The 27,602-nt window shown below is 40.2% G+C and overlaps 1 protein-coding gene and 1 long non-coding RNA gene across 5 annotated transcripts; one reads left to right on the plus strand and one right to left on the minus strand.

Moving 5' to 3' along the window:
- Positions 1-1,013: 1,013 nt before the first annotated feature.
- On the minus strand, positions 1,014-21,238 carry snai3 (snail family zinc finger 3). Its single transcript, XM_002933674.4, has 3 exons — positions 21,101-21,238; positions 2,436-3,011; positions 1,014-1,350 (listed from the first exon to the last, which is right to left on the minus strand). Exons 1-3 carry the CDS (start codon positions 21,177-21,179, stop codon positions 1,169-1,171), a joined length of 837 nt encoding a protein of 278 aa, XP_002933720.2. The 5' UTR covers positions 21,180-21,238; the 3' UTR covers positions 1,014-1,168.
- LOC116410397 lies at positions 4,472-8,469 on the plus strand. 4 transcript variants are annotated; one of them, XR_004222358.1, is made up of 8 exons: positions 4,937-4,977; positions 5,363-5,541; positions 6,157-6,203; positions 6,325-6,465; positions 6,544-6,761; positions 7,735-7,896; positions 8,030-8,169; positions 8,432-8,469. It is a non-coding gene; the product is annotated as an uncharacterized LOC116410397 (long non-coding RNA). The 4 variants fall into 4 exon arrangements; XR_004222357.1 differs by lacking the exons at positions 4,937-4,977; positions 6,157-6,203 and adding an exon at positions 4,472-4,641; XR_004222356.1 differs by lacking the exon at positions 6,157-6,203.
- Positions 21,239-27,602: the final 6,364 nt, after the last annotated feature.

Below are 27,602 nucleotides of genomic sequence, written 5' to 3' on the forward strand. Positions count from 1 at the left end.
ACTGGAAGTTTATACACATGTGGATTTAGTTATCTTAGCAGTGTTTTTTTTATTGAAAACGAGTTTGGCAAGCTTGGGGGACATTTCTTTACATCAAAAGCATTTGAAAACTTTTGAAGGTGGACAACTCCTTTAAATCCGGCTGAGAGAATCCTCCTTCTCTAATCTAAAAGAATACAGGCCCCTCCAGTCTTGAAATATTAATAATGGCTTCCCATAAAGCAATAACTTATAAGCTCCTTCTCATGACAAAGTCCTTCATTCCTCTGCACTTCATTATAAGCTCCTTCTCATGACAAAGTCCTTCACTCCTCTGCACCTCATTTAATCTCTTCTCTTGTGTGCCCATACAATTCTTGGCTGACTCCTCTGTTCCTCTCAGAGCAATCACTTGGTCACACCACCCACTACTGCTGATGCTGTTTCTGTCAATAAATTCTTCTCTTTTTCTGCACTTTACATTTGCAATGCCATCCCTGAATTCCTATGGAGAGCAGGGTCGGACTGAAGTGTCCGGGGCCCGACTCGGCTGCCACCCCAAGGGCCCCCACCAGAGTCGCGCTCAAAGGCCACCGCTTAGAGCACTTGCATTTGATCCAATTCTGGCACTTATAATGCAGTGGGAAACTGCAGCACTTAATATCCTCCTATTTGTCTCTGTAAGTTTTCCACCCACTTAGATTGTAAGCTGTTTGGGGCAGGTATCTCCCAGTACTTTGTATATATTTGTAATTATGTATAAAAACATACACACATACATACATACTTCAGACGCTAGATTTTACACCGTTACTTTACTTAAGTTCTGGTGAAAATAAAAATATGTAAAAAATTCGGCCATTGCGGGCAAATTTTATAACTGTTTTTTGCACAGCATTATAAATAGGCCCCTTCGTTTCCCCTGCTGAAGTACGGAGAGCAATTCAAAATATTGTCGATGTTGGGGACCCTAGCAACTCTGGCGCAATTCCACATAATTCTGTGAAAAGAAGGGCTCAGGAAAGAACAATAGCTATGCACAAACCACACATTTATTTCTGGATTTTAAATGCTGAATTTATCCTTAATTTCTGCTTTGAACAACCATTGTAAAAACACACTTTGGCGCGTTGCATGAAATGCAGTATGTAGTCCACAGGAATCACTGGTTTGCTAAACAATGGAGGAGTCATGAAACTGGGCAACAGGAGCCGTCACGATGCTTGGCAAGGAGAGAAATTCGAGAAAAGGTCTTTCCACATCCAGGGCACTGATATCGCTTTATCTCTGAGTGTGTCTGCAGGTGAGCCCGCAGGTTGGAGCGGTCTGCAAATCCACGGCCACAGTGAAAGCATGAGAATGGTTTTTCACCTGATCAAGAAGGAATATAAGAAATAAAATAATTGTTGCAACTCTTAACATCTTAGCAGTCCTCAGTTTGTTATTTACAATAAGTTTGGCAACCCTTAATATTATAAACAGTATAAAATGAAGGAAGCTTTTGTTACCATATTGGAATATGGCAGTTATATCAAAAATATTAGTAATCCCAGATAGAGGAGAACACTGATTTATGCTTCCCATGTCTAAACTGCATAAATTCCAGAAAACTACAAAATCCAGAAAAGAAAAACTACAGTTTGCCAGAGTAATATTGGAAAGATGATTTAAAATCTGGGGACGTAAAACACTACTTTATTTCTGGGTCTTTTTTTGTTCATGCTTTTTCAATTTGGATCTTTTTACAAATGTCTGACATTCATGGAAATGAGTTTAGTTGTGGTTTCAAAAAACTATAAAACCACAAAAATCTGAATGTTAATAAAGCCCCCCCCCCCCCGTCTTGTTGGAGAGGAAATCAGCAAGGTCCAGTAACCAGAGAGATAGCTAAAGAAGTGTCAGCATCTCTGGGATCCCATATGTCCCAGGGCTCAACTCAAGTGTCAAGTGTGTCTTTGTGAAATTACTAAAGAAACCATAGAATGATTAAATATTAGCTTGCCAATCAAATTCAAAGGATAACAATGTAGTTTAGTAGGCTTTTTTTTTTTTTTTAAAAAAACACTTGGTTCCTTACTGCTGTAGCATTACATGTGCCCATCGAGCCCCCCCCCCCCCCCCAATGACATGCAGGCAGCTAGACAATTGGGTCGGCATGGGGTGTCTCAGGCTACAGAATCGTACCTGGTTAAATGGCTTGGAAACCTACTTCAGATACCCTGCTTTAGCTTCTGGTAGCCACAGAAAGCAATATAGTAGCCAGACACAGACATGCCAGAGGGGCTGCTGTACGTACTTATAGAAAACTTTAGTGTAAAAAATAATATTATCACTAAAATGCTGGGGTTTAAATCTCAGCCCCTACCCATTTGTTTACAAATAAGATGCAGAGAGGGATTAGGTTATACACACAAGAGCAGTACACTTATTTTACTGCCTTATCTTTAATCCCTTACCTGTGTGGGTCCGAATATGTCCCTGTAGGAGCCAAGGCCTCGAAAAAGCTTTGCCACAGATTCTACAGGTACATGGCAATGTGTGGGTTCGTATATGCATCTTGAGTGCACCGAGGCTGCTGTAGGCTTTGGCACAGTGCTGGCAAGTGAAGAGTCTGTGTGCTGGCCCATGGCACTGCTGTGTTTTGTTGTTTGCTAACATTCCATAGGTTATGTGAAAGTCTGAGCATTCAAAAGTATTGGACTGTTGTTCAGTTTGCAGAGACATATATGGAGTAGTCTTGAATCCTGGCATCATATCTGACGGCCTTCTCCTTATTGGCAAATTTAGGTTGTTCATATTATCTTTGAGGGGTAACCCAGTTGGTATAACATCTACTATTCTGTTTCCAAGGTAAAGTGATACTTTATCAAGATGTTCTTTCTGGCCTGTATCTTCCAGGGGTTGAGATTGAATTGGGAATGCTCCCCAGTGTTCTTTGGCATCATGTTTTGTACCTGATGAAGATGAAGAATCCTCATTCTGAAGCAAGGACAACACCAGGCCAGAGCAAGAGAAACAGGAAGTATTGGCACCTGCAAAAAAAATTAAAGAAGAATATTTGAAATTCTGCATATCACCCACCTCCCAGGATAACCGGTTATATCTAGCTCTCTATACTATAAAATACCACAGGGCACGTTGTCAAGAAAGACATTTAATTATGAAGTGAGTTTTCTGTAATGCATGTTACTTCAAAGATGGATCCAGTCTTTGCAAAAAAGAGAAAAAATACCAAAGCACTCTTTAGGGATTTACAGTATTTTATGGAAAGCAGATTTGCCTTAAACCTCTCAGGTTCTACCTAATGTAGAAATTTGCTTTTGGTGATAACTGAAGGCCATGGTCTGCTTGCCAAAATAAAAAAGTGACCCACTTCAGTACCAGAAGTTTTGCCACAGCTAATTTTCCTAATCTGAGTGGTGAATACATGCAGTTGACTGGCACTAGTGGCTTAACTACACCAGTGTTTTTCAACCTTTTTTGGGCAAAGGCACACTTGTTTCATGAAAAAAATCACGAGGCACACCACCATTAGAAAATGTTAAAAAATTTAACTCTGTGCCCAGCAGCAGTGCCCCCCTAGTACACTGGTGCCCAGCAGCAGTGCCCCCCTAGTACATTGGTGCCCAGCAGCAGTGCCCCCCTAGTACATTGGTGCCAAGAGCAGTGCCCCCCTAGTACATTGGTGCCCAGCAGCAGTGCCCCCCTAGTACATTGGTGCCAAGAGCAGTGCCCCCCTAGTACATTGGTGCCCAGCAGCAGTGCCCCCCTAGTACATTGGTGCCAAGAGCAGTGCCCCCCTAGTACATTGGTGCCCAGCAGCAGTGCCCCCCTAGTACATTGGTGCCAAGAGCAGTGCCCCCCTAGTACATTGGTGCCAAGAGCAGTGCCCCCCTAGTACATTGGTGCCCAGCAGCAGTGCCCCCCAGTACATTGGTGCCAAGAGCCAGCCCCCCTAGTAGATTGGTGCCCAGCAGCAGTGCCCCCATAAGTCAGTGTGCCCCGTGGCCCCCCCTAATACATTGGTGCCCAGCAGCATTTTACTTCTGCTCTTCGGCGGCTTCAGCAGCATCTTCCCCTCACGCGCGCCGCCTCTGCACTTCTGCCTACACGCGACCGCACACAGGCCCTTTTATAACGTTGCGCCCCGTGCGTACTGACGTCACCCGTACACACGGGGCGCAACCAATGACAGGGCCCGGATTTTATTAAAGGGGGCCCGAGCTACTAAGTAAAACTGTAGCATCACCGGGCCCCCTTTGAAAGTAAAAATTGCGGCCCTGCCTACGGCACACCAGGCAATCCCACACAGCAGCTGACTCCGAGCCGGATCCGTTTTCAAACCGGCAAATCCGTGTTACAGTCACCTCCGTTTCCCACACGGCAGCTGACTCCGAGCCGGATCCGTTTTCAAACCGGCAAATCCGCGTTACAGTCACCTCCGTTTCCCACATGGCAGCTGACTCCGAGCCGGATCAGTTTTCAAACCGGCAAATCCGTGTTACAGTCACCTCCGTTTCACAGCTCAGGGCCGGGTGTCAGTGGGCGGGAACATTCGCTAAACGGATCTGTGCCGCATCTGTGAAAACGAATCCGTGAAATTCTTCGGTGTGGTAGTTATCGGCGGTACAGTACATCCTCAGAGCTACAAATTTCATAAAGGTAAGTCACTGTGCTGCCCCAGCAGGTAATACTGTACAGTACATAACCATTAAAGTTAATGGTTTATATGTATTTTCATTGTTACGCTGCCACCTAGTGACCAAGGTCGCATTACAACTTGTTTACTTCAAAGTCTGTATACCCTCCCATTCCCTTCCTTATGTGTGACGTCAGTTCCTCCCATCATGCCATTCATGTTCCTGCTTCCTATGTGTGAGGAGCTACTCCAGGGGTTGGGAAAGCAATATTTCTTTTGACCTCCAGCATTTGTCCATCCACCCCAACGTTTGTTAACCCACAACAAATAAACAACCTTTTGTGGATTCCAAGAGTCTGGTGAGTTCTGCTATCTGGCAAAGATTGCCCAAGGTGGTTGTGCCCAGCTCCATACAAGCCCAGGGAGAGGGGTCTCAGGGGAAACTCAGCCATTATCACAGCATATTATTAGAGACTATTACACTACTACTACTATGTACCATTTAAAATACATTTAGAAATATTTAACTATAGAGCTGAAAGGCTAGGTAGTGTAAATATTTTGCAGTACTATAAAGGGTCAACTGATACAAGTCATACTATAGATTCCATAGTGTAAGTTAATTTAATATTTTGTGTGTCTTTTTATGTATTTTGAGTGTTTTTAGGTTTTAATCTTAAAGCAATTTGTTAAAGTTTTTAACTCTGCCAAACATGATTAGGTGGTGTTTGTGTTGTTTGTTAGGCAAATCTTTGGCGATACAGACTCTGACAGTGAGCCAGAGACGGCTATAAAGAGGAGATGCCACAATGTCCTCCCTTGTCCAGTACCACCTATTCCTTCCCCTACTCCTGACAATGAAGCTTGCCAGACTACTGCTAGACCTCTCCTAGACCAGAGGCAGACAGAATCTTATTTTACTGGTATATTCTTTTATTTTCGTTAAATAGTTTTTTAATACTGTTATGTTAATGTTACAACTGAACATGTATATACAGTCAAGCCGTGGCAAATTTTATCTTAAGTCAAGGTACTTGCCTGGATCTGATGCAGTTAATGTAACTGTTAGGGCTCTGGCACACGGGGGAGATTAGTCACCCGCGACAAAACTCCCTGTTCGTGGGCGACTAATCTCCCCGAGTTGCCTACCCGTGCCATCCCACCGGCGCGATTTTGCCTACCCCTGCCATCCCACCGGCGCAAATCGCCGAAAAAGATGGCGGGTCATGGCAACTCGGGGAGATTAGTCGCCCGCGAACAGGGAGTTTTGTCGCGGGCGACTAATCTCCCCCGTGTGCCAGAGCCCTAAAGTTAATGTTTTTATGTGCTGAGTGAATCTGACAGATCTTGGCTGAACATTGTTCATTGTAAGCTTACATTTAGTTTGGTCATTTAGCAGATGCTTTTATACAAAGCAACTTGCACATAAGGACAATAGAAACTATAAACATAAAGGATTTATTATTATAATAGTACATTTATCATAATTTGTTGTTATTCACTTAAAAATATGTTATTGACATACCTATGTTTCACAGCAGCACCACCTGCCCCCTTAAGTACATCTTGCATGCCTTCCAGTCAGGTATTTTTTATAATAATTAATATATATATATATATATATATATATATATATATATATTATATTTTTTAATAATTGTTTGCATGCCATCTTTGCTAAAAATAATGACTCTCCCCATCCTCAGTGCCTCAAGTTGCAACACGTGTCTCTCACACACCATCAAGCTCTATGGGCCAGATCTCTGCCACGCCTCTGCCAGATGAGCATTTCTTTAGGCCCACATTTAGACTGGGGAAGACAGGCACTAGACCAATTCCATGCTCTGGTAAAATCTTTTTTTTTTTATTTCAAACATCTAGTTTTTCAAAATGGTATCTAACTTTCAATCTTTCCTTTATTGTAGCTGCTCAGCTGCACATCCTAACTTTATTGGAACATGTGAAGGAACAGCAAATGGCGATTGCTGCTGCTGTGAACAATCTTGCTGCAAGACTGGGGACAGAGGCTCCTGTGGCTGAAATGCCTAAAGACATCAGTATCCCCCTGACCACTGTGCCTGAAGTTGAGGAGTTTGAGGAATGGCTTAAAGACTCAGGAAATTCATAAGCTAAACAAAACATGGTATGTTTTTTTCCCATTATCTAAAGCTACTTTATGGTTGTTGTACCTACATTATCTAAAGTGGTTCTGTGCCTGTTGTAGTGATACTGGCCTCGAATATTAATATTCTTAGTTTTGGTTACATATTATTTAAGGTGAGAGTGTTAGATTTAGGGCACCAATTAATATAAAGTTTGGTACTCGTTCGGTTCATGGTACAGAACAACATGATGAAGACCATCCCTCCCTCCAGTGATCAGATGCTCTGTATGTCCATTAAGAAACATTACGCAAACTCTATACAGAGTTAACCCATGGAAATCTGCTGGACTAGACAACATTCCTGGCAGAGTGTTCAGGGAATGTGCAGGACAGCTAGCATCTTTAACATTTTCCTGAGCAGCGCTGTTGTTCCTACGGGGGGGGGGAATTCACAAAAGTGGAGAGAGCCCTTTTTTGGAGTAAAAGTTGTGGAAAAACCGGTGGAAAACACTTTCTCCAGATTCACAGACAGAAATCCGCCTAAATTCCGACTCAACCGCCGCTTTTTAGTTTTTGGTGAAAGAAATATAAACAACCGCAAAAAATCCTCTGCACTCACCCATTATCAATATGTAGAAATAGGACATTAGGACATTTCTGTGCATTCAGCTACTAAGAAATGCCTTCCCCCCCCCCACCCCAAAAAGAGGGATTGTTTGTCCATATATTGCAATATACTTCAAGCTGGCCAACTACGTCAAAGTCATCCCTTCTGGCCCTTCTGAGCAAAGGGACTAAGTTTTACCTGCAGGTTGCAGGTAAAACTTAGTCCCTTTGCTGTACTGCATCAGCTATATATGGTTGTAATGACAATAAAAGCATCTTGACTTTACTAATGTCTCTCTCTACTTTTGTAGTCAGAGAGGGTCCTGGAATATGCTGTTCTCTACATTATATAAAATTTGTTCGTTTTGATTAGAGCAGAGAATATAATATATTTTTGTCTTTTCAGATATCTGCTCTGGGTGCTGTTGGAGGTCAAAACACCAAAAGAGTGACATGGAACATACTTTCAAGGCTTTACTCAGATGCAGTAGCCAAACAAATAAACTGGAAAGGAGTCAATGGGACTCGAAGTGCTTTAAGGAAATGCTCACAAGAAGTTTATTGATCAGTAAGTATTGAGTAATACCAAGAAGTTGAGTATTAGATACATCTTTAAAACCTAAGCAATAAAGTTACTATGCCATTATTATGGAGCTTATTATTCTGTGGAAGTTAAAGATTCTTATTTTTCTTTTTTACAGGGGCTGTAAGAAAGAACCAGTCTTCGACCAATGCAGCAGACAGTGAGATAGATTCTTATGCCATCCGTTGGTTCAATCTTGCTCCTGACCGTGGCGGTGGCCGGAAAGAGCGTTCAAGAATCAAAGAGGCGTTAACTGAGGTAAATTCAGATCCAAGAAGCATAGTGGCAGTTACATTTTTTCATTAGGACAACAAGTCAGTAATAGAGGTTGACTTCATGATAAAAATAAATTTCAACTTTTATTTAAGGCAAAAAACTCAAACATTATTAAACAGCCATTGATTTATAGATAAAAAATTTATAAATAAATAAAAATATTACTAGAATTTGTGAGATAACTTAATCTGCTTTAGTGGAAAAATAACAGCTTTCTTATTGGTGTTTTTTTTTTTTTTTTCAGATGGCCCATGGGAATTAAATTGTTTGACTGCTCTATCTGATTGTGTCTATGAAGATTCTCATTCATCCAGGTCATGATATACAGTATCTAGTAGAATTAAGTCTAAAACAACTGGACTTTTCTGAGTTTTTCTTGAAATGTTTCACCACTCATCCGAGTGGCTTCTTCAGTTCAAATGACTGGTAGGGAATTCCCCGGTATTTAAACTCTTGATGGTAGTAGAGTCACAGACATCCAATCACAATGGTTCCATTGAACTTGTTCAGTTAGGTGTTAGCTGAAACTGACAGGTGTAGGAAGGTATGATCCAATCACAATGGTACCAAGATTCTCATTGATGAAGGTGTTAATCCTTCAAAGTACATGACTGGAAGTGTGAACTGTTGTGAAACTGCCGGGGTAAGGATGTCAACGCGCCATTGTATGTTGGTGACAAGCGGTGTCGCAGGCCCCCTCCTCTGTTCAGGGATGGTTTTTCCAGGCTGGCATAAATGGCCTCTTTCACACCTCTTTCAAACCATCTGTCCTCTCGGTCCAAAATATGCACGTTACTGTCCTCAAAAGAGTGACCTTTTTCCTTGAGGTGTAGATAGACTGCCGAGTCTTGTCCTGAGGAGTTTGCCCGCCAATGTTGGGCCATTCTCTTACAGAGAGGTTGTTTTGTCTCCCCAATGTATAAGTCTGAGCACTCTTCACTACACTGGACTCAGAAAAGTCCAGTTGTTTTAGACTTAATTCTACTAGATACTATCTGATTGTGTTTTTAGTTCATTGGGATAAATATGTTATTATTAGTATTCTCTGTTTTGTTCTGACCACATTGTTTGGACTCAGGGGACCAACTCCTGTAGTTGCACAGTTAAAAAAATAGTAAATAAATAAATAAATGAATTTATTTGCATTGTTCTTGTACTGTTTTATTTGTTTTTTATTTACACTTTGCACAATACCTATTTTTGTCAACAGTGTTGTAAAGATCAGTGTTTGTGTTTCTTTTATTAGTATAAATTAGTATAAATATACTGTTGGATTCTTTAATAAAGCTGTGGCCGAACTCCACCCACCAAAACGGCGTCATTGTGTTTTTCTTATGTCAGTTGGGCTCATTGGGGGGGATTAGGTGGAAGGAAGGGAATAAGTCTCCGCAGTCTGGGCCAGATCTGAGTCAGCTGAGCGAACTCCAGGCCAGATGCTATGATGATTTGGCTCAAATGTGAACCACATCTGGCCCACATCTATTCCACACTTCTGGCCCACATCTGGGGCTGGTATGGGACCAGAACCAGAACAGAGCTGGACCAGATCTGGTCCACATTTGAGCCAGATCATCATAAAGGAATCCGCATCTGGCCCGGAGCCGGCTCAGTGCTGGTCCGGATAAGTACAATCGGATATGTGCCAGTATTGGCCCGTTGTGCCAAAAGACACCGGCCCAAGTCAGTTGCGCGAATCTGGCCCAGAACTTACGATGGGTCTGGGCCAGATCTGGACCACATGATTTTTGCTATCTGGGAATATCTCGTGCCGCGGAACAGCGGTTGAAAAGCGCTGAACTACACTCATTGGGGCCCAAAGCTAAATACTTCAGAGCTTTATTTCCCCAATATAAAAGATTTCACCAACGTTGAAACTGTCAAGAGCCCTCTGTAATCCAGTGAGGCATCACTGATATCACAGTAATATCTAATGAAGCAAAATACCAAAAAGTAAAAAAAATAAATGTAACTAATTTTACATTTTTATTTGTATCCTCCTGTAAAACAGTTATGCTGGTACACTGGTCTTATTGGCAAAGAGCAGAGCTTCTGGATTTTCAATTTGGGGAGTAGGATTCAACAAGGGATGAATTACAAATCTGTAATTTCATGCTATGTGTAATGGCTATCCCATGTTACTGTTTCTGCATATCATTAGATCTCTATTTTATGATCGGGTATGCCTTAAATTCCATCTTATATATACACTAAATTTCTTACTATATTTAACCTATAAGAACTGTGTTTAACCAAAAGCAAAAATAGCTGCTTATAAGTTATTTTGGTTTTTTTGTGTGTGCAGACTCATGGGGGCAGATTTATCAAAACACGAGTTCGAATCCCAAATGGGAAAAATTTGGATTGGAAACGAAAATTTCTGAAGATCACAAATATCACGAAAATGCTTACGAGAAAATCGTATTGGTCACGATAATATCGTATTGGCGATCCAAAAGTCACAAAATTTTCTTACCAAACGATTGTAAACAGCGGCAAAACCCATCTGTTTTTTTTCGCGCAAAAAAATACAAAAAAAGTCGCGCAAGTGTTAAAAAAGCCGCGAAAGCGCTGAAAAAGTCGCGCAAGGTACGAAAAAGTCATGGAAAATACGACTGGACCGATCGAACGAGCGCTCGGAGCATTCGTGGATAAGTAAATGTGCCCCATGGTGTATATTACATCTCCCCAAAAGCTACAGCTTAGTGGTATTGTGTGGTTGCAGTCATATATCTGATCTCTGCTGGAAATCAAGTTTGGAATGTTGGTTGTGGATTGTATTCTAGAATTTTACCTGTGCCGTATTATATATAAGTACCATAATACCTGTATTGTACTATGCTAGGTTTTTCCCTTTTCTACTTTAGTTTTTACAACAGTTCATGCATTAATCACCTCTATATGGAACACAATTCATGCTTCACTCCTTAAGGGCAACGTCCCATAGGAAGATTTGTCACCTTTGAAAAATCTCTGCTACTGTGGGTGACTATTCTCCCCTTTATTGCCGGGGAAAAGGGTTTTCGTGGAGATTAGTCGCCCCCAGTAGCAGAGATCTATCGCGGGCGACTAACCTCTCCATGGGACATTACCCTTAAAAAGTAAGACAGGCCACACATGATATGTCCGTTTTGGGTCAAATTTGCTAATTAAACAATGTTAAGCAACTGTTGTGCAAGGCCATCAACCATAGACTCCATTTTAAGCATGTAATTTAAATTTTTAAAATGATTTAATTTTTATCTGTAATAATAAAACAGCACCTTGTACTTAATCCCTATTAAGATATACTTAATCCTTATTGAAGGCAAAACAATACTATTGTGTTTATTTTATGTATAAATGATTTTGACATTTCGGTTCCCCTCAGTGCCAGACGTTTTGTAAACATTCTGTGCTCTCTCAATTTAGGGGCTTTTAATGGGGGAAGGGTTAAGTTTAGGTAGGCAAACTATATATTGTTTTTTTCAGGAGAACCCCCCCGCGCGCGCCGCGACGTGCGTGCGCGACGGTTGCCATTACCTTTTGAAGCAAACTATGAGGGGTGCACCTGGATAAGTCCGGAGGCCAACCATACAAGTAGTACCGAGTGAGTAACAGCTATGTTTTATATTCAGGCAGGGGCGTGGCTTTAAATCAGCACTTTCCAGCAGTTTCCATATAGTAGCTCAGTACCAAATAGAATGATCCAACTATGAAGCTCGAGTCTAGAGGCCATAAAATATCTCTTGGGGAACCCAATACACGGCTTTCAGTAACACAGATTTCCTACAGAGGAATCAGAACCTTTGCTATGGTGCTAAAGTGTTTGTAAAACAATAAGGTGGTTGTAAAACAAGTAAAGTATAAGTAATCCGGCAGTTTCTTTTAACTGATTAGTGAGGGTTCAGCCCCATAAGGTTTTGCAAAATTAAAATGATAACATTTAGGTTGGCCAGTTGGACAAGTAATCCAGCGCTGCCCTTACTACTCTGTCCTTACTACTCGGACACAAGCTAGTGTGCAGGTGTGTTAAAGGAGACATATTAGATAAATGGGGGAAAACCCTAATTTTGTAGGCAATTATGAATAATATATGGTGCTGGTTTCACTTTGTGCTAAACATTAACCCTATTTGTAACAATGGCCCCTTTATTGGAGCTCCCTATAGCTCCTCTCGTGCATAGGATCACCACTGTATCTGGCATTTAGAGACCCCATAAGGAAGTTAGTGCATAGAAATTGCCCCAGAGATCTCTTTAGCTACTGAAAATTCAACACGTTTACTGCATTTTCTGTGGGGTAAAAACACAAAAAAATACATTGACCCCCAAAACCATATATTTTTGTAAAGTACACATTCGGGCGAATTCAAAATTGGTACCCATGTCTTTCTACTCCAAACTACAGAGTCGCAATGCTTTCCCAAAATTGCCAGTTTTGATGAAATACCTGAAAATCACATCAAATCTTCCACTTTCAAGCACCTTATCTCCCACATAACATTAGGTACCAAAAGAACACACCCTAAATATGAAAGCCAAGGGTCCACTGAACAGTTGATGACCATTGTGCATAGGATCAGCACTGTATCTGGCATTTAGAGACCCCATAAGGAAGTTAGTGCATAGAGATTGCTCCAGAGGTCTCTTTAGCTACTGAAAATTCAACACGTTTACTGCATTTTCTGTGGGGTAAAAACACAAAAAAATACATTCACCCCTCAAAACCATATATTTTCCGAAAGTACACATTCTGACAAAACAAAAATGGGTAAATACATCTTTCTACTGCAAACTACAATGCTATGCTAAACAAAACGGTTTTTATGACATTTCTGAAAATCGTCACAAAGCTTGCATTTTACCACATTATGTACCCCACATTTTGTAACGCATCAACATAAAACATTCTAAATGTGAACGCCAGGGGTTATCAAACTATGTGGCGTACAGGGGCACCCAAATAAAAATAGTGCATATGAATTTTCACATAAGACGCTCCGGCTCATGCAATTTTTGCACCCGGTATGTGTATTATGTGCCATAAGACCCCCTAACAGTACGGACACCCTAAAAAATCATATATTTTCCGAAAGTACACATTTTGACAAAACAAAAATGGGTAAATACAAGTTTCTACTGCAAACTACCAAGCTATGCTAAACAGAACGGTTTTTATGACATTTCTGAAAATCGTCACAAAGCTTGCATTTTACCTCATTATGTACCCCCACATTTTGTAACTTATCAACATAAAACTTTCTATATATGAACGCCAGGGGTCTACTGAACAGTTTGATGCCCTATATGCATATATTGCCAAAACTACGTGCCGTACAGGGGCACCCAAATAAAAATAGTCAATATGAATTTTCACATAAGATGCTCCGGCTCATGAAATTTTTGCACCTGGTATGTGTATTATGTGCCATAAGACCCCCTAACAGTATGGAGACCCTAGAAAACCACATATATTTCGAAAGTACACATTCTGACAAAACAAAAATGGGTAAATAAAACTTTCTACTGCAAACTACCAAACTACACAGCTATGCTAAACAGAACGGTTTTTATGACATTTCTGAAAATCGTCACAAAGCTTGCATTTTACCCCATTATGTACCCCCACATTTTGTAACGTATCAACATAAAACTTTCTAAATATGAACACCAGGGGTCTACTGAACAGTTTGATGCCCTATATGCATATATTGGCCAAACTACGTGCCATACAAGGGCATGCAAATAAAAATAGTGCATATGAATTTTCACATAAGATACTCCGGCTCATGCAATTTTTGCACCCGGTATGTGTATTATGTGCCATAAGACCCCCTAACAGTACGGAGACCCTAGAAAACCATATATTTTCCGAAAGTACACATTCTGACAAAACAAAAATGGTTAAATACAACTTTCTACTGCAAACTACCAAACTACAAAGCTATGCTAAACAGAACGGTTTTTGTGATATTTCTGAAAATCGTCACAAAGCTTGCATGTTGCCTCATTATGTACCCCACATTTAGTAATGTACCAACATAAAACACTCTAAATATGAACGCCAGGGGTCTACTGAACAGTTTGATGTCCAATATGCAATATACAGAGGATGCCAAATTGAAATACAGCAGACAAAATGTCCATGTGCAAAGACAAGTAACAAAGAACAATGAGAAATGCAATAAAATTGATAAAAATAAAAAAAAATCACTAAAATCATTTTTTTTTTGCCTAATAATATCTGCGGTCAGAATAACAGTTTGAGTATTGTGGCTTAGGCAAATAAGTTTTACAGACAAAATCAAGCGAACAACAACTATGCATAACTAAAAATGCCATAAAATGGCTAAAAATGCAATAAAATACCCAAAAATGCACCAAAATCACAGAAAATGTAGTAGAAACACCAAAATAATACACAAAAGGTATTGCACAATGCGGTTAGTGAATACGCTATCCGCAATCACAATAAAAGATTTTTTTCAGGCAAGAATAAAAACGATGGGATAAAAAAAAAAATTACAAAATTACATAAGTGTGTAAGTGTATGTGTACACTAGGTAAAATGTGTTTTTTGTGCATGTGTGTGTGTTCAAGTAAGTGTAAGTGCTGTGAATGTGTGAAACCCCCCAACCCCCCCCAAAATGTGTGTGTGTATAAGTGTAATAAGTGTGTGTTTGTGTGTGTATGTGGCACTTACCTGGGCATAAGAAGAGAGACATCACAGCAGCAGCTGCAGCCGATTCAGTGAGTGGGCGTTGCAGGAAGAGGGGGGGGAGCGGAGGAAGGGAGAGGGAGAGAAGAAAAAGCCAAACACGTGTTTGGCTTTTCCTATGGGGCCCCTGGGCGATTGCGCCCCAGGGGACACTCGTTTCCCCGCCTGTGCTCGTTGCCTAGGGGCTGGGGAACGAGTATGGAGTCAAGGAGCGGCTTAAAAAGCTGCTCCTCCGCTCCCAAATCCGGAAGTGCAGGAGGACGTAGAATCTACGTCCTGTGGCACTTAGGTACTTTTATAAACAGGACGTAGATTCTACGTCCTGTGGCACTTAAAGGGTTAATAGACTTAAGGTATGGATATTCAAATTATGGAAAACCCAGGTTATGAACATTCTGGATAACAGACACCTGTATGACAGTGGATACTGCCACTGCCTTGCACTGCTGGTATCTAATGTTTGATTCCAGCTAGAGCACCAGTGTCAGACTGGCCAACCAAGAAACCAGGAAAACTCCTGATGGGCTTAGAAGTCAGGAAGGATGATAAAGAAGTTTAGTGAGAAGAAAAGGAAAATAGTGTGGGCTAAATCCCGGCCTGAGACTGCAGGGCAAGGAGTTCTTGCCATGCATATATTGCTTTGCTCTAAGTTTTCCAGTTTTCCAGTTTTCCACGCTCAAAAACCTATACTGGCTGGTTAACTGGCTCCTAAACAAAGTGTGTGAATGTAATAGGGACCTTATACTGTGGACTCAGCTGAAGCAGGAGCTGATGTGACAGCTGTATAATTGTGAAGCACTGCAGAATATGTTGGTACTGGGGGAGTAACAATAGCTATAAAATTTCTATTACCAAAAGGATGCACTAATTTTCTTCACATACTGTACCTGTAGTAAAAGTGGAGGTGTAGGTAGCTGTAGTGCAGCTAGATTATAATAAATCTCTTCATGTGTAGACCACTCATTGACTTATAAGAGGTTGTGCTGATAGCTGTCCTGTGATGGCAGTACTGGCACTATAAATTATTAGGTGCAGAAATAACTATTTGTCAGTCACATGATATAAATATGAGTATGCTTGGAGAGAGCTGGTGTATATCACACAACAGAGCTGCTAGTCTTATGACTCAAACAGCAAACAGTTCTGCCTGGTCCACTTATCAAGTTCTAAGTAGTCTGCAACTTCCAATTTCATCTGGAAACCAATGAGAATACCCATGTCAGCTGGTAGAACCTTAAAGAGATACTGACAACAGAAATAAAACCTTTTTACATATATCATAACATTGGCTTTGCATGCTATTTATTATTTTGCCATAAAAGTATTTTCCTGATGCTTTTACATTCCCTATCTGATCCCTATGTTCCAATTTGAGGGGCTGCTATATTTGTGCAGCAGGAGTCCATTAGCATTAGAAGCTATAACTGACAGTTTGAGAAAGGACAGGTTAGCAAACAAGTCAGGTATGGGAAGTTCAAGTGACAATTATGTAGAAAAGCAGCCCTATCAGCAAAAACAATAAACATTACCGATAGGGAAATTTTAATGCACCTTAATATTTTAAAGAGTAGTTTTTTTGGTGTCAGTACTGGTATCAGACCCCTTATCCGGAAACCCATTATCCAGAAAGTGCCGAATTATGTAAAGGCCATCTCCCATAGACTGCATTTTAATCAAATAATTCACATTTTTTTTTCTCTGTAATAATAAAACAGTACCTTGTACTTGATCCCCAATGTAGCTCATTTGTATGAACAGTTTTTTTCATGTAGATTTCTTTGAAACACAATAAAGTATAAGAACATTACTACTGTCTATGATCAGTAAACTATATTTTACAGGGAGCATCACCTTTAAAGGAAAATAGGAATGATTTATCACAGTTTATGGAGAATATTGTAATGTAAGCAATATGGCAAGCAAATTATTTACTAACATCCACTTGGGATGCTGCTGTTTCAAACTTCTGCTCAAGAAGAAGCTGCCTGCTTGGGGTAGTGCATGGGGAGGGGGGACATGCTAAAGATGGGCTGAGGTCTATAGGCTCTACATACACCATTAGGGTCATGTAAAGTGTCATACATTTAGGGTGAGAGGCATTTTGACCAGCCTTCCCACTCAAGTGCAGGGCTGGAAATAATGCTGTTTCCGATGCCATCCCGTGACCTTGCAGAGCAATATACATCAATATTATTATTATCCCACCCTTAGTATTTAAGACGACCTATAGCACACTATGCAATTTTGGTCAGTTTGCCCACCACATTTTAGGCATGCCACTTAAAAGCTCAATATAGTCCAATTGTGTTGAATGTGAAAAAGAGTTCCAGGAGTGGTTCTTTTCAGGGTACTGTAGGATGGAAACACTCTACTATGGCACATTCAGGCATTTCCTATAAATGGCAAGGGTGATTTTTAGGTATGTTAGAGCCGAACTGAAAGAAGCAACCCAAAAGTCTGTCTTTTGCTATATGCCTTACTGGCTTATTATGCAATTTATATCTATATTTAATTAGTCACTGTCTCACTGATAGGCCAGATGCATTTTTTCCTATGGCTTATGCAGGCTTCCTGTTGGCCAGCTGAACAAGGCCACAAATGGAACTTCCTTAGATTTTCACATAGCATGTACCAATGGTGTAACTATAAGTTGCTGGGTCCCACAGCAAAATCACTTTAGTGCCTACCTAAACTTTGAAAATAAGATATTTTTTTATTGAAACTGCTTTCTCTATCGTTAGTCCCCTGGTCTGTACAAAGATATACTGTAAATCTAAGTATAGGTATTGCCCTGTTCTAAGCACAATTTGAGGCTATGCTGGCCTTTACATTAACTTTTAGTATGTTACATACTATCCAGTTGTTGACACCTTTCTAACTGGTCTTCATCTTATATTTGATCTTTTTATTCTGTATATAGTTTTAATTATTAACCTTCTTGTTTTTTCAAATGCTGCCTGTATGTGTGGAGGCATTGAACACGGTCACAAAACAGCTGCTTTGTGAGGGTACAATGCTGTTATATTTTTGTTAGCACTTATCTGTCTTAGGGCCTCTTCTATTCATCTTGCAGTTGGTCTTCAAACTGCTGCTTGGTTGCTAGGGGGAATGGACCTTAGAAACCATATAACTGGTAAAATTACAAACTGAATAAATGTTGAACAAAAACGATATGATTTCAAAACCATAAAAAAAGTTAGAGGTAGTCTCAGAATATCATTATCTGTATCATACTCTGTGGGGACCATTTACTAATGTTAAGTTTTTCCCACGATTTGTGGGGTTTTTTAAGCTAAAACTTTATTTTTTGTTGGAAAAAACACATTTTTTACTATTTATTATGTGTCAAAACCACGAAAACCCAGAAATGTAAAATTATGCTGTCTAAAAGCTGTCGAAGTCATGTAGAAGTCAATGGAAACTGTCCTAGGCAAATTGTAACAATCTTTATTTTATTTGTGGTGTGGTAGGTTTTCAGGGCTTTTTATTTGTTTGTAAGGCCATGAAAATTTGTACAAAATGAATAAATGACTAATGGTTTTAGTGGAAATGAGCTTATTCTCATTTTCCAAAACCTCTAAAACCACAAAAATCTGAATGTCAATAAATCTGCCTCCACACATATATTTTAAAGTGAACTACCCAAACAGAATAAATGGTAATATTTTTAACTTTGAGGCAGCAACACCCACTAAGTAGATGTTAAAAAATACTGCACATTTTTTTTACATCTGTGGGGATATGCCCCTAAACCCATGTTATTGTGTGTTTCCTAATATTCACGCTTTTGTCAGTGATCCTCTCTTACATTAAAAACTACAAAAAAAATGCTTCAATCCTAAGAGTATGGGGCTTAGTAAATGATGTCTGATGTACTTAGTGAATGTCTAAAAAGCAATCAATGCCATATCATATACTACACAAATATACTACACAAATATACTACACAAATGATCTTCGATACATAATAGATATGCCCCCAACATATAGTATAATAATCTCTGTACTTGGCAAGGACTTGACTGATTTAGTATGCTAGAGGGATGGGTGATATTTTCTTCTCCAAGTCAGAGGGCCGACTGTTTTTCTTTGCTCTGATTTTAAACAGGAAAGCTGGAGGGTGGCAACATTTACATCATTGGCATAAGTTTTCTCTTTGGAAAATAGTAGTTCTTCTAACAAAAAACATTTGTTGGCTGCTGTAGCAGTTGCTTTTTTGATTTCTCTCTGGCATGGCAATGCTGTGCCACTCAGACATGTGTGAAATAGTTCAGGGAATGCATACTCAGGGAGTGGGTATAAGAAAATCATTTAGAGCTGATATTATATATATTATATTTTTTATTATGTATATTCTATTATGTTAATAACCTTTTGTTGTTGTGATTGTTAATATAATTTCCAGGCAATCCACATTTTTTGACCTGGCTCTTATTTGCAATGTGTGCAGGCCTATTAATCAGCTTTGCTTTTGGTTCGTGTAAGCCTGGGCTACGGCATGGAGCCGGGGTTGGTTCAGCTCCTGTACTAATTTGCTGCAGTGATTTCTATTTTAACTTTTGATAATATGCCATATAGAGGTACATTGCAGAGGTACTGATAAATTTATACATCAAGGAGTCGAAAATATTTTCTAAAAAATTGCACTGCCTACTGTAAAGCTGCATACACCCACGGTCACATAACTAAGAACCTTAAGCTAATAAGAACGGGTGTCCAGATATTTGTGAAAGTTAATATGTAACTGTATGCATTGGTGCAGAGCTATTTTTACCTTTGCTGTTTCTCATGAAAAAGTAGAATAAAGAGAAATTGGTTGTAAGCAACCCTTATTCAACATAATAGTAACAGTGCTATCAAATTATGGCTACAGGTGGATTTTGTACCATAGCTGGTCTCTCCATTGCATTGATTCCTGGCTGGACCTGCTTCTTAATTGTATAAAATAACTAATTTTTATAGGAATAGTGTAATAAGAAGAGTGAAATAGAAATGCAAACTAAACTCCCAGCCCTTTAATTGAAACTAACTTTAATTCCCAGCTTAGCAAGTACAGCATTGCTTTGTGCCATGATACGGTTCAATTTAAAAATTCTGTTGGTAAATGGTGGTTTTTCCTCAATATGGCTATAGAAAAAGAAATAATTTTTAAGTTTTAATGTTAAACTTGCTGCCTTTGTTTATGCTCTGTACGCAGCTCACAAGGATGGTATTGTAGATGCAGGTAATCACAGCAAAAGGCAAATAAAAGTGCCTTGCAGTTTCCAGCCTCAGTGGACCTAACAGTTCATGTGCTGGAAATGTTTGTCATTAAACAGTACCACAATTAGAGATTACTGGACTCAACTTTACTATTAACATTTCTCTCATCTCCCAGACCTTTATCTTTTATACCCACCAGCTTCTGGAATGGCTGTGCCTTTTGTAGCACCTCTAAGATTGTACATTTTCCATGGAAATGCTCTGCACTTATAGAAAATGTCTCTAACTCAAAAACCAGCGGCAGTTACTATTTATTATGCAACAGATCTGTACTCTGCTGTTGGAACTCAGATGACTGGGTTCTAAAAATGGACATTTAAAAGTCACCCATATATTACTAAAATAACCAAAACTATGAATAGGGTCTCTCCTGGAAAAACTATAGCTACAGGGTAGGTAGGGAGTATAAGAATAGATAATAAGAAACATATTAGCTGTGAGTGCTCTAGGACTTATACTCAGGAAAACAAGTTCTATTACACAGAAGACCAACACTCAGAACATTTAATAAGGGTAGCATGCCGTCAGGAGCTCACCTATATTATATAGCAGCCAGCACAGTATGTGCCAATCTGGATCTCTGTATCCAAAAAGGCACCTTATGTTAGTAAAACATCTAGATATATATACACCTGCACTTAGGTGGTTAGCTACATGGTTTATCTTAGTTCAGAAACATATTTGTTACAGTATAGAGAAATGCTCAGTCTGTGCTGAGAATGACAGGTGTCTTCCTACATGATACAGATTCCAAGCATGTCAGGGGCCTGTCTTCATAAACTGCAGTTAAAGGTATCCCTACATCACATGCATTCGTCTCACCCTGTTCTGAGAAGCCCCAAATCAGATTTTTTTCAAAATGTAATATGAAATCACCTGCCCAGAAACAATTTTAGTAAGATGCATTTTTAAGGAGTGAAAAACATGGGCACCCATCCAGAATGTGCTTCCTTACCTGCCTGTGCCTCTAGCAGTTGTCCATAGTTGGGGATCTTGTAGCTACAAGGTTTTTTCACAAGGAATGACCTGGGCATCCTTTGTCACTTTCCTGCTCCCACTGTTCCAGCCTGGGACAGTGACACTCTGGACAGAAATTCCCTGGGCTAATTAGCATGGAAACTAAAGAGGAGCCAATGAAAGAGCCAGACAAGTGCAGTGGGCAAAGCATAAGGAGGGGTTTCCCAGCTGATATTCCCAGCTGCAGCAGGTGCATTGGAGGGAGCTTACAGCACTGTGCATTTCCAGCTTTTGTACAGTGACCGAGCAGTTTTAGAACAAATTCATGGAAACAGCTATATCTGAAATAACTAATTTTTATTTGTGCAAACCTAATTTTTTGTATAATATTTTTTTTTCTGTTATTAGTCCCCCTGACTTTACAAAATGGGGAAAGATTCTATGACAGACATTGGGGCTGCATTTGTTGTTAAAGGAAAACTATACCCCCAGAATGAATACTTACAAATAGTTTATATCATGTTAAGTGACCTATTAAGAGGTGTATATTATGTGACCTATTAAAGAATCTCGCCAAACAGGAATATATACCAGTTAATATTGCCTTTCTGATGGGGCTGAGTGCTCCCTCAGAGATCACACGACCAGAAATAATGCAGCTCTACCTGTAACAGGAAAAAGTGTGGAAGCAAATGACAACTCTGTCCATTAATTACATTATATTTTTATGAAAATGGTTTATTTAAATGAAGCAGGGTTTTACATATGAGCTTGTTAATGCAATATATTTTAGAGAGAATTACATTGTTTAGGGGTATAGTTTTCCTTTAAAAGCATTTTGATTGCTGTGATTCTTTGAGAGGACCTGTTGTTTACAAATGCCCATATGCCATTGGTCTTAAAACACTGGCAAAAACAATGTTTTTTGGTGGCTGCAGTTCTTTGAGTCGTGTGCAATTACATCTCAGATGGGGGTCCTGCTGGTTATAGCAACTTATTAACACAGTGTGCAGCACATATAAACTAGACTTGCCATTCTGGTTAAGGAATTTTCCAAAGGCAATGTTAAAATGGTTGCCAAACATGAGACCAAAGTGCAAGATACAGGCACTGGTATTACTGATGTGACAAAAGTTGGCAAGGCACATGGTCATATGACTGATAGTCTTGGGGATCCCCTTTTAAGAAGTCAATAGAAATGAGCCATTAACAGTTATGTACCAAAGCTTTGTACACTGCTTCCTCTCATGGAATCTAATCTAAAATATAAAATTCCAGAGGGTCTGCAGTAAGATTCAATAGGCTCTATTTATTGGGCCTGTGGACTGCTCTTTGGGTCTCTGTGTACATGAAACGCCAGGGCCCATGTTGAACCCCAGACCAGCCCTGCCTGTAACCTAAATACCATTTGACTTTACCCCAGTAGAGAAAAGCTGCTAGAGGAACAGTAACCACCCATGTGACTATTTATGACAAACCCCACTTAAAGATAGATTACACGTCATTTTACTGGTTCCCGGCTCTTTTTCCAAGCCTGGCAGCATGGGTTAATGCAATATAGATGAGAGGGGGAGTTAGGAAAACATTCTCTACTTAAATCAGACTCAAGTATTTAATAGATCACCTCATAAGGTCACAGAGAGCAGTCACATTGATTGCTATCACTTCCCTGTGAGTTGCAGGGAACACTTGAAGATACCTTGGGTTTACTTACCTCTTCAGACTGCACCAAATGATCCCTCAGCATACTCCCAGCTACCTGTGCTGTCAGCGGAGAGGAATGCAAACACATTTCTTCTTGGAGTTATCAGCTTGTTTGTGTGGTAACTCTTCCTGCCTGGAGACCGGATTAGGCCTGTTTGGTTTTTCTGTTCACCATTAACAACCACATTTTATTGAAGGCTGCATACAATAAGCACTAGCAAATACATGGAAAAACACAGAAATTGTATCTAAAGTTGTTAAGCGCAACAAACCCTGCAAGTCACATTTTCCTTTCTTTACATTTTCTAATGATTGGACTTTATTTGGAGTGTTTTTAATGTTTTGGCCTAAGTGCACAGGCAAAAAATAGAAATTTGCCCCAAGTGGCATGAACCATAACTTTTTCCCTTGATGAACTCCATGCTGGTACTAATTGGGATAGTCCCTTTCCACTGCTCCCATCTAAAGAACCCTCTCAAAAACATCAGCCTCACCTCCTACAGTTGTCTTGTTATTCGAATTCTGCATTTGCTCCTGTTGGAAGTAAAATTTTGATTCTAAACCCTGGGAAAGCATTAGGCTTGCCCATAAGGTATGCTAGGGACAGGGTTTTTTTGGTCCATGGGACCATTTGTTTCCCAGCACATTACCTCTTTTTGGCGTCCTTAGAGTTTCAGCTTTTGAATTGGTGACAAGTGCTTGCCCCCCACTATGTGTCTTTCCTGCCTGCCCAAAAGGCGTCCAGTGGCAGTGGTGTATGCTGCCTTTACACCCCTTTTTATGGATGGCGAGGCATGTGGTGCATAGCATAGTATATAGAGAAAGATAAGTTTTAATGGGGTTCTCTAAGACTAGCATCTACATAGACACTTAAATACTGTACATTCCTTAGATTCCTCTCTTATAAACTCATGGATGCATAAAAAAGCCATAAAGAACATTCATACTTCAGTTTTATGAAAATTAAAGCTGTTATGGAAATTAGGCTTCTCCTTGCTCACTTTTTTTGGGGGGGGGGCACCCATCTTTTTAGTGGTACTGTGAACATTTAGGGCAGTGGCACACGGGGAGATTAGTCACCCCACGATAAATCTTCATTAGCGCAAGTGGCTAATCTGCCCCGCAATGCCATCCCACCGGCAAGAATATAAATCGCCGGTGGGATGGCATATGCGTCGCTTCGGTTTCCCGAAGTCGTCCAATGTTTCCTTGAAAGGCATTTTCGAGAAAACAAAGCGTCACGAGTGCCATTCCACCAGCGATTTACATTCTTGCCGATGGGATGGCATGTCAAGGAGATTAATCACCCACAGTAACGAAGATTTATCGCGGGCGATTAATTTCCATGTGTGCCACTGCCCTTACACTGCAGACTCCCTGGTGTGTGCTATTTCCAGTTTTTAGCAATATAGAGCTGCGGCACTGAACATATAAAATTTTGCTGGTGAATTCTAAATTCCATACAAAGTGCCCATGTACATAAGTGCTGCTTCAGGTCTCATTGGAATTGACTGTTGGTGGCCATACATATTACAATTATGACTTTCCTGCAACCGTTGGTATGAGACAACCAATATCCAAGGCCCTTGCCAAGATAATATCGGTGCATGTATGCCACCTTTAGGGTAGGGAAATCAACTTAAAGACCTGTTCCCTCACTGAATTAATTGCTGGACAATACCACGGGCCACAGTTCATTTAATGTCATTGCCAAAGGGCATTATAATGGCATGGTTGTATCCAAAAGTCCTTTTTATACTTCTGGGGGCAGATTTATCAAAATGTGAGATTAAAACTTATCACAGAAGAACCACCTACTTTCTATTCATCATTTGATAAATACTCTTTTAAAATTTCTATTAGAATGAATAGGTGGTTGAATTTTTTCAGCCACAATTTTTAGCCAATGGGTTGCCATGGTGCCACTTAAAAAACTCTCCCCCTGGTGTAGTTGTGAGGTACCGTATATACTCGAGTATAAGCCGAGATTTTCAGTACCAATAATGTGTTGAAAAAGGGCCCCTCGACTTATACTCGAGTATATACGGTAGTTTGGTAGTTTACGTTCTGGCCTTCTGGACACATCACCCCCCACGGACGTTCATTCGCTATGGAAGAGGCGCGCAACATCCCCCCGTCGCCCAGTGGATCGGAAGGTATCCATGGTTACGCGGCGCCTAAACTTACGGTGCACATGAAGTCCTGCATGTCAGGGAGCCGGAAGCGGAGGAGCTGGCTGGCAAGCATCGCGCTGGAAGCACCTTAGACAAGCGATGTCTAGGACTTCCATTTAGTTAGTATTGCCACCTTTACTGGTGCTTTCATTATTTGTTTTAAATGTTAATTAGCCCTTATGTTAGGCTTCAGTTCTGTGTTTGGAGCTAAACTATATTCTTCCTATTGTTTGATTCAAAGCAGGGTTGGAAAAAGGTTTTTTTTATGGATGATAACTTGGTAGAATCCCTTAGAAAGCCAATACATAATCAATATATCTATATCCCATAGAAACATGATAACTTGACTGGTTGAACTGTGACAAGATTTTCCTATACAAGTGCTGCTGGGGAGCAAATATTAATAATTTATATAGCACTGCCATATTCCCTCCGGTGCTCTACAGACATTATACATCATTTATTACATTTTGTTTCACTTTCAGGCTACAGTTATGGAGCCGGAGTTTCTAGATAAACATAAACTTGTGATTCTACATCACTCACCTGAAAAAGTATACAGAACTATATAAGAATTAAATAACAAATTTACACATCAAAATTTCAATATGTATGTAAAATTAAATGAGATATTAACCTGTACAACCTTGCATGTGGTTATCTTATGTTGGATGTGCCTCATTTTCTAGCCCATACCTTGTGTTTATTAATATGGTAGTCATGTAAGCACTTGTGAGTGTCCTTTTATTAAATAATTTGATTATTGAAACTTAGCAGTAGCGGCTGCATTTCCCACCCTAGGCTTATACTTGAGTCAATAAGTTTTTCCAGTTTTCTTAGGTAAAATTAGGTACCTCGGCTTATACTCGGATCGGCTTATACTCGAGTATATACGGTAGTTAAGGGCAATGACACACTGAATTTTTGTATATGTCAACAACACTCCAGAAATACATTAATTCTAATGATCATTATCAAAAGATAGATTCCTATCAATTCATAACAAGCACTGCAATTTACAGTGGCTTGCAAGTATTCGGCCCCCTTGAACTTTTCCACATTTTGTCACATTACAGCCACAAACATGAATCAATTTTATTGGAATTCCACGTGAAAGACCAATACAAAGTGGTGTACACGTGAGAAGTGGAACGAAAATCATACATGATTCCAAACATTTTTTACAAATAAATAACTGCAAAGTGGGTTGTGCGTAATGCGTTATTCAGCCCCCTGAGTCAATACTTTGTAGAACCACCTTTTGCTGCAATTACAGCTGCCAGTCTTTTAGGGTATGTCTCTACCAGCTTTGCACATCTAGAGACTGAAATCCTTGCTCATTCTTCTTTGCAAAACAGCTCCAGCTCAGTCAGATTAGATGGACAACGTTTGTGAACAGTTTTCAGATCTTGCCACAGATTCTCGATTGGATTTAGATCTGGACTTTGACTGGGCATTCTAACACATGGATATGTTTTGTTTTAAACCATTCCATTGTTGCCCTGGCTTTATGTTTAGGGTTGTTGTCCTGCTGGAAGGTGAACCTCCGCCCCAGTCTCAAGTCTTTTGCAGACTCCAAGAGGTTTTCTTCCAAGATTGCCCTGTATTTGGCTCCATCCATCTTCCCATCAACTCTGACCAGCTTCCCTGTCTCAGCTGAAGAGAAGCACCCCCAGAGCATGATGCTGCCACCACCATATGTGACAGTGGGGATGGTGTGTTCAGAGTGATGTGCAGTGTTAGTTTTCCGCCACACATAGCGTTTTGCATTTTGGCCAAAAAGTTCCATTTTGGTCTCATCTGACCAGAGCACCTTCTTCCACATGTTTGCTGTGTCCCCCACATGGCTTGTGGCAAACTGCAAACGGGACTTCTTATGGTTTTCTGTTAACAATGGCTTTCTTCTTGCCACTCTTCCATAAAGGCCAACTTTGTGCAGTGCACGACTAATAGTTGTCCTATGGACAGATTCCCCCACCTGAGCTGTAGATCTCTGCAGCTCCCCCAGAGTCACCATGGGCCTCTTGGCTGCATTTCTGATCAGCGCTCTCCTTGTTCGGCCTGTGAGTTTAGGTGGACGGCCTTGTCTTGGTAGGCTTACAGTTGTGCCATACTCCTTCCATTTCTGAATGATCGCTTGAACAGTGCACCGTGGGATGTTCAAGGCTTTGGAAATCTTTTTGTAGCCTAAGCCTGCTTTAAATTTCTCAATAACTTTATCCCTGACCTGTCTGGTGTGTTCTTTGGACTTCATGGTGTTGTTGCTCCCAATATTCTCTTAGACAACCTCTGAGGCCGTCACAGAGCAGCTGTATTTGTACTGACATTAGATTACACACAGGTGCACTCTATTTAGTCATTAGCACTCATCAGGCAATGTCTATGGGCAACTGACTGCACTCAGACCAAAGGGGGCTGAATAATTACGCACACCCCATTTTGCAGTTATTGATTTGTAAAAAATGTTTGGAATCATGTATGATTTCCGTTCCACTTCTCACGTGTACACCACTTTGTATTGGTCTTTCACGTGGAATTCCAATAAAACTGATTCATGTTTGTGGCTGTAATGTGACAAAATGTGGAAAAGTTCAAGGGGGCCGAATACTTTTGCAAGCCACT

Source organism: Xenopus tropicalis, chromosome 4, assembly GCF_000004195.4.
Source record: "Xenopus tropicalis strain Nigerian chromosome 4, UCB_Xtro_10.0, whole genome shotgun sequence".
NCBI lineage: Eukaryota > Metazoa > Chordata > Amphibia > Anura > Pipidae > Xenopus > Xenopus tropicalis.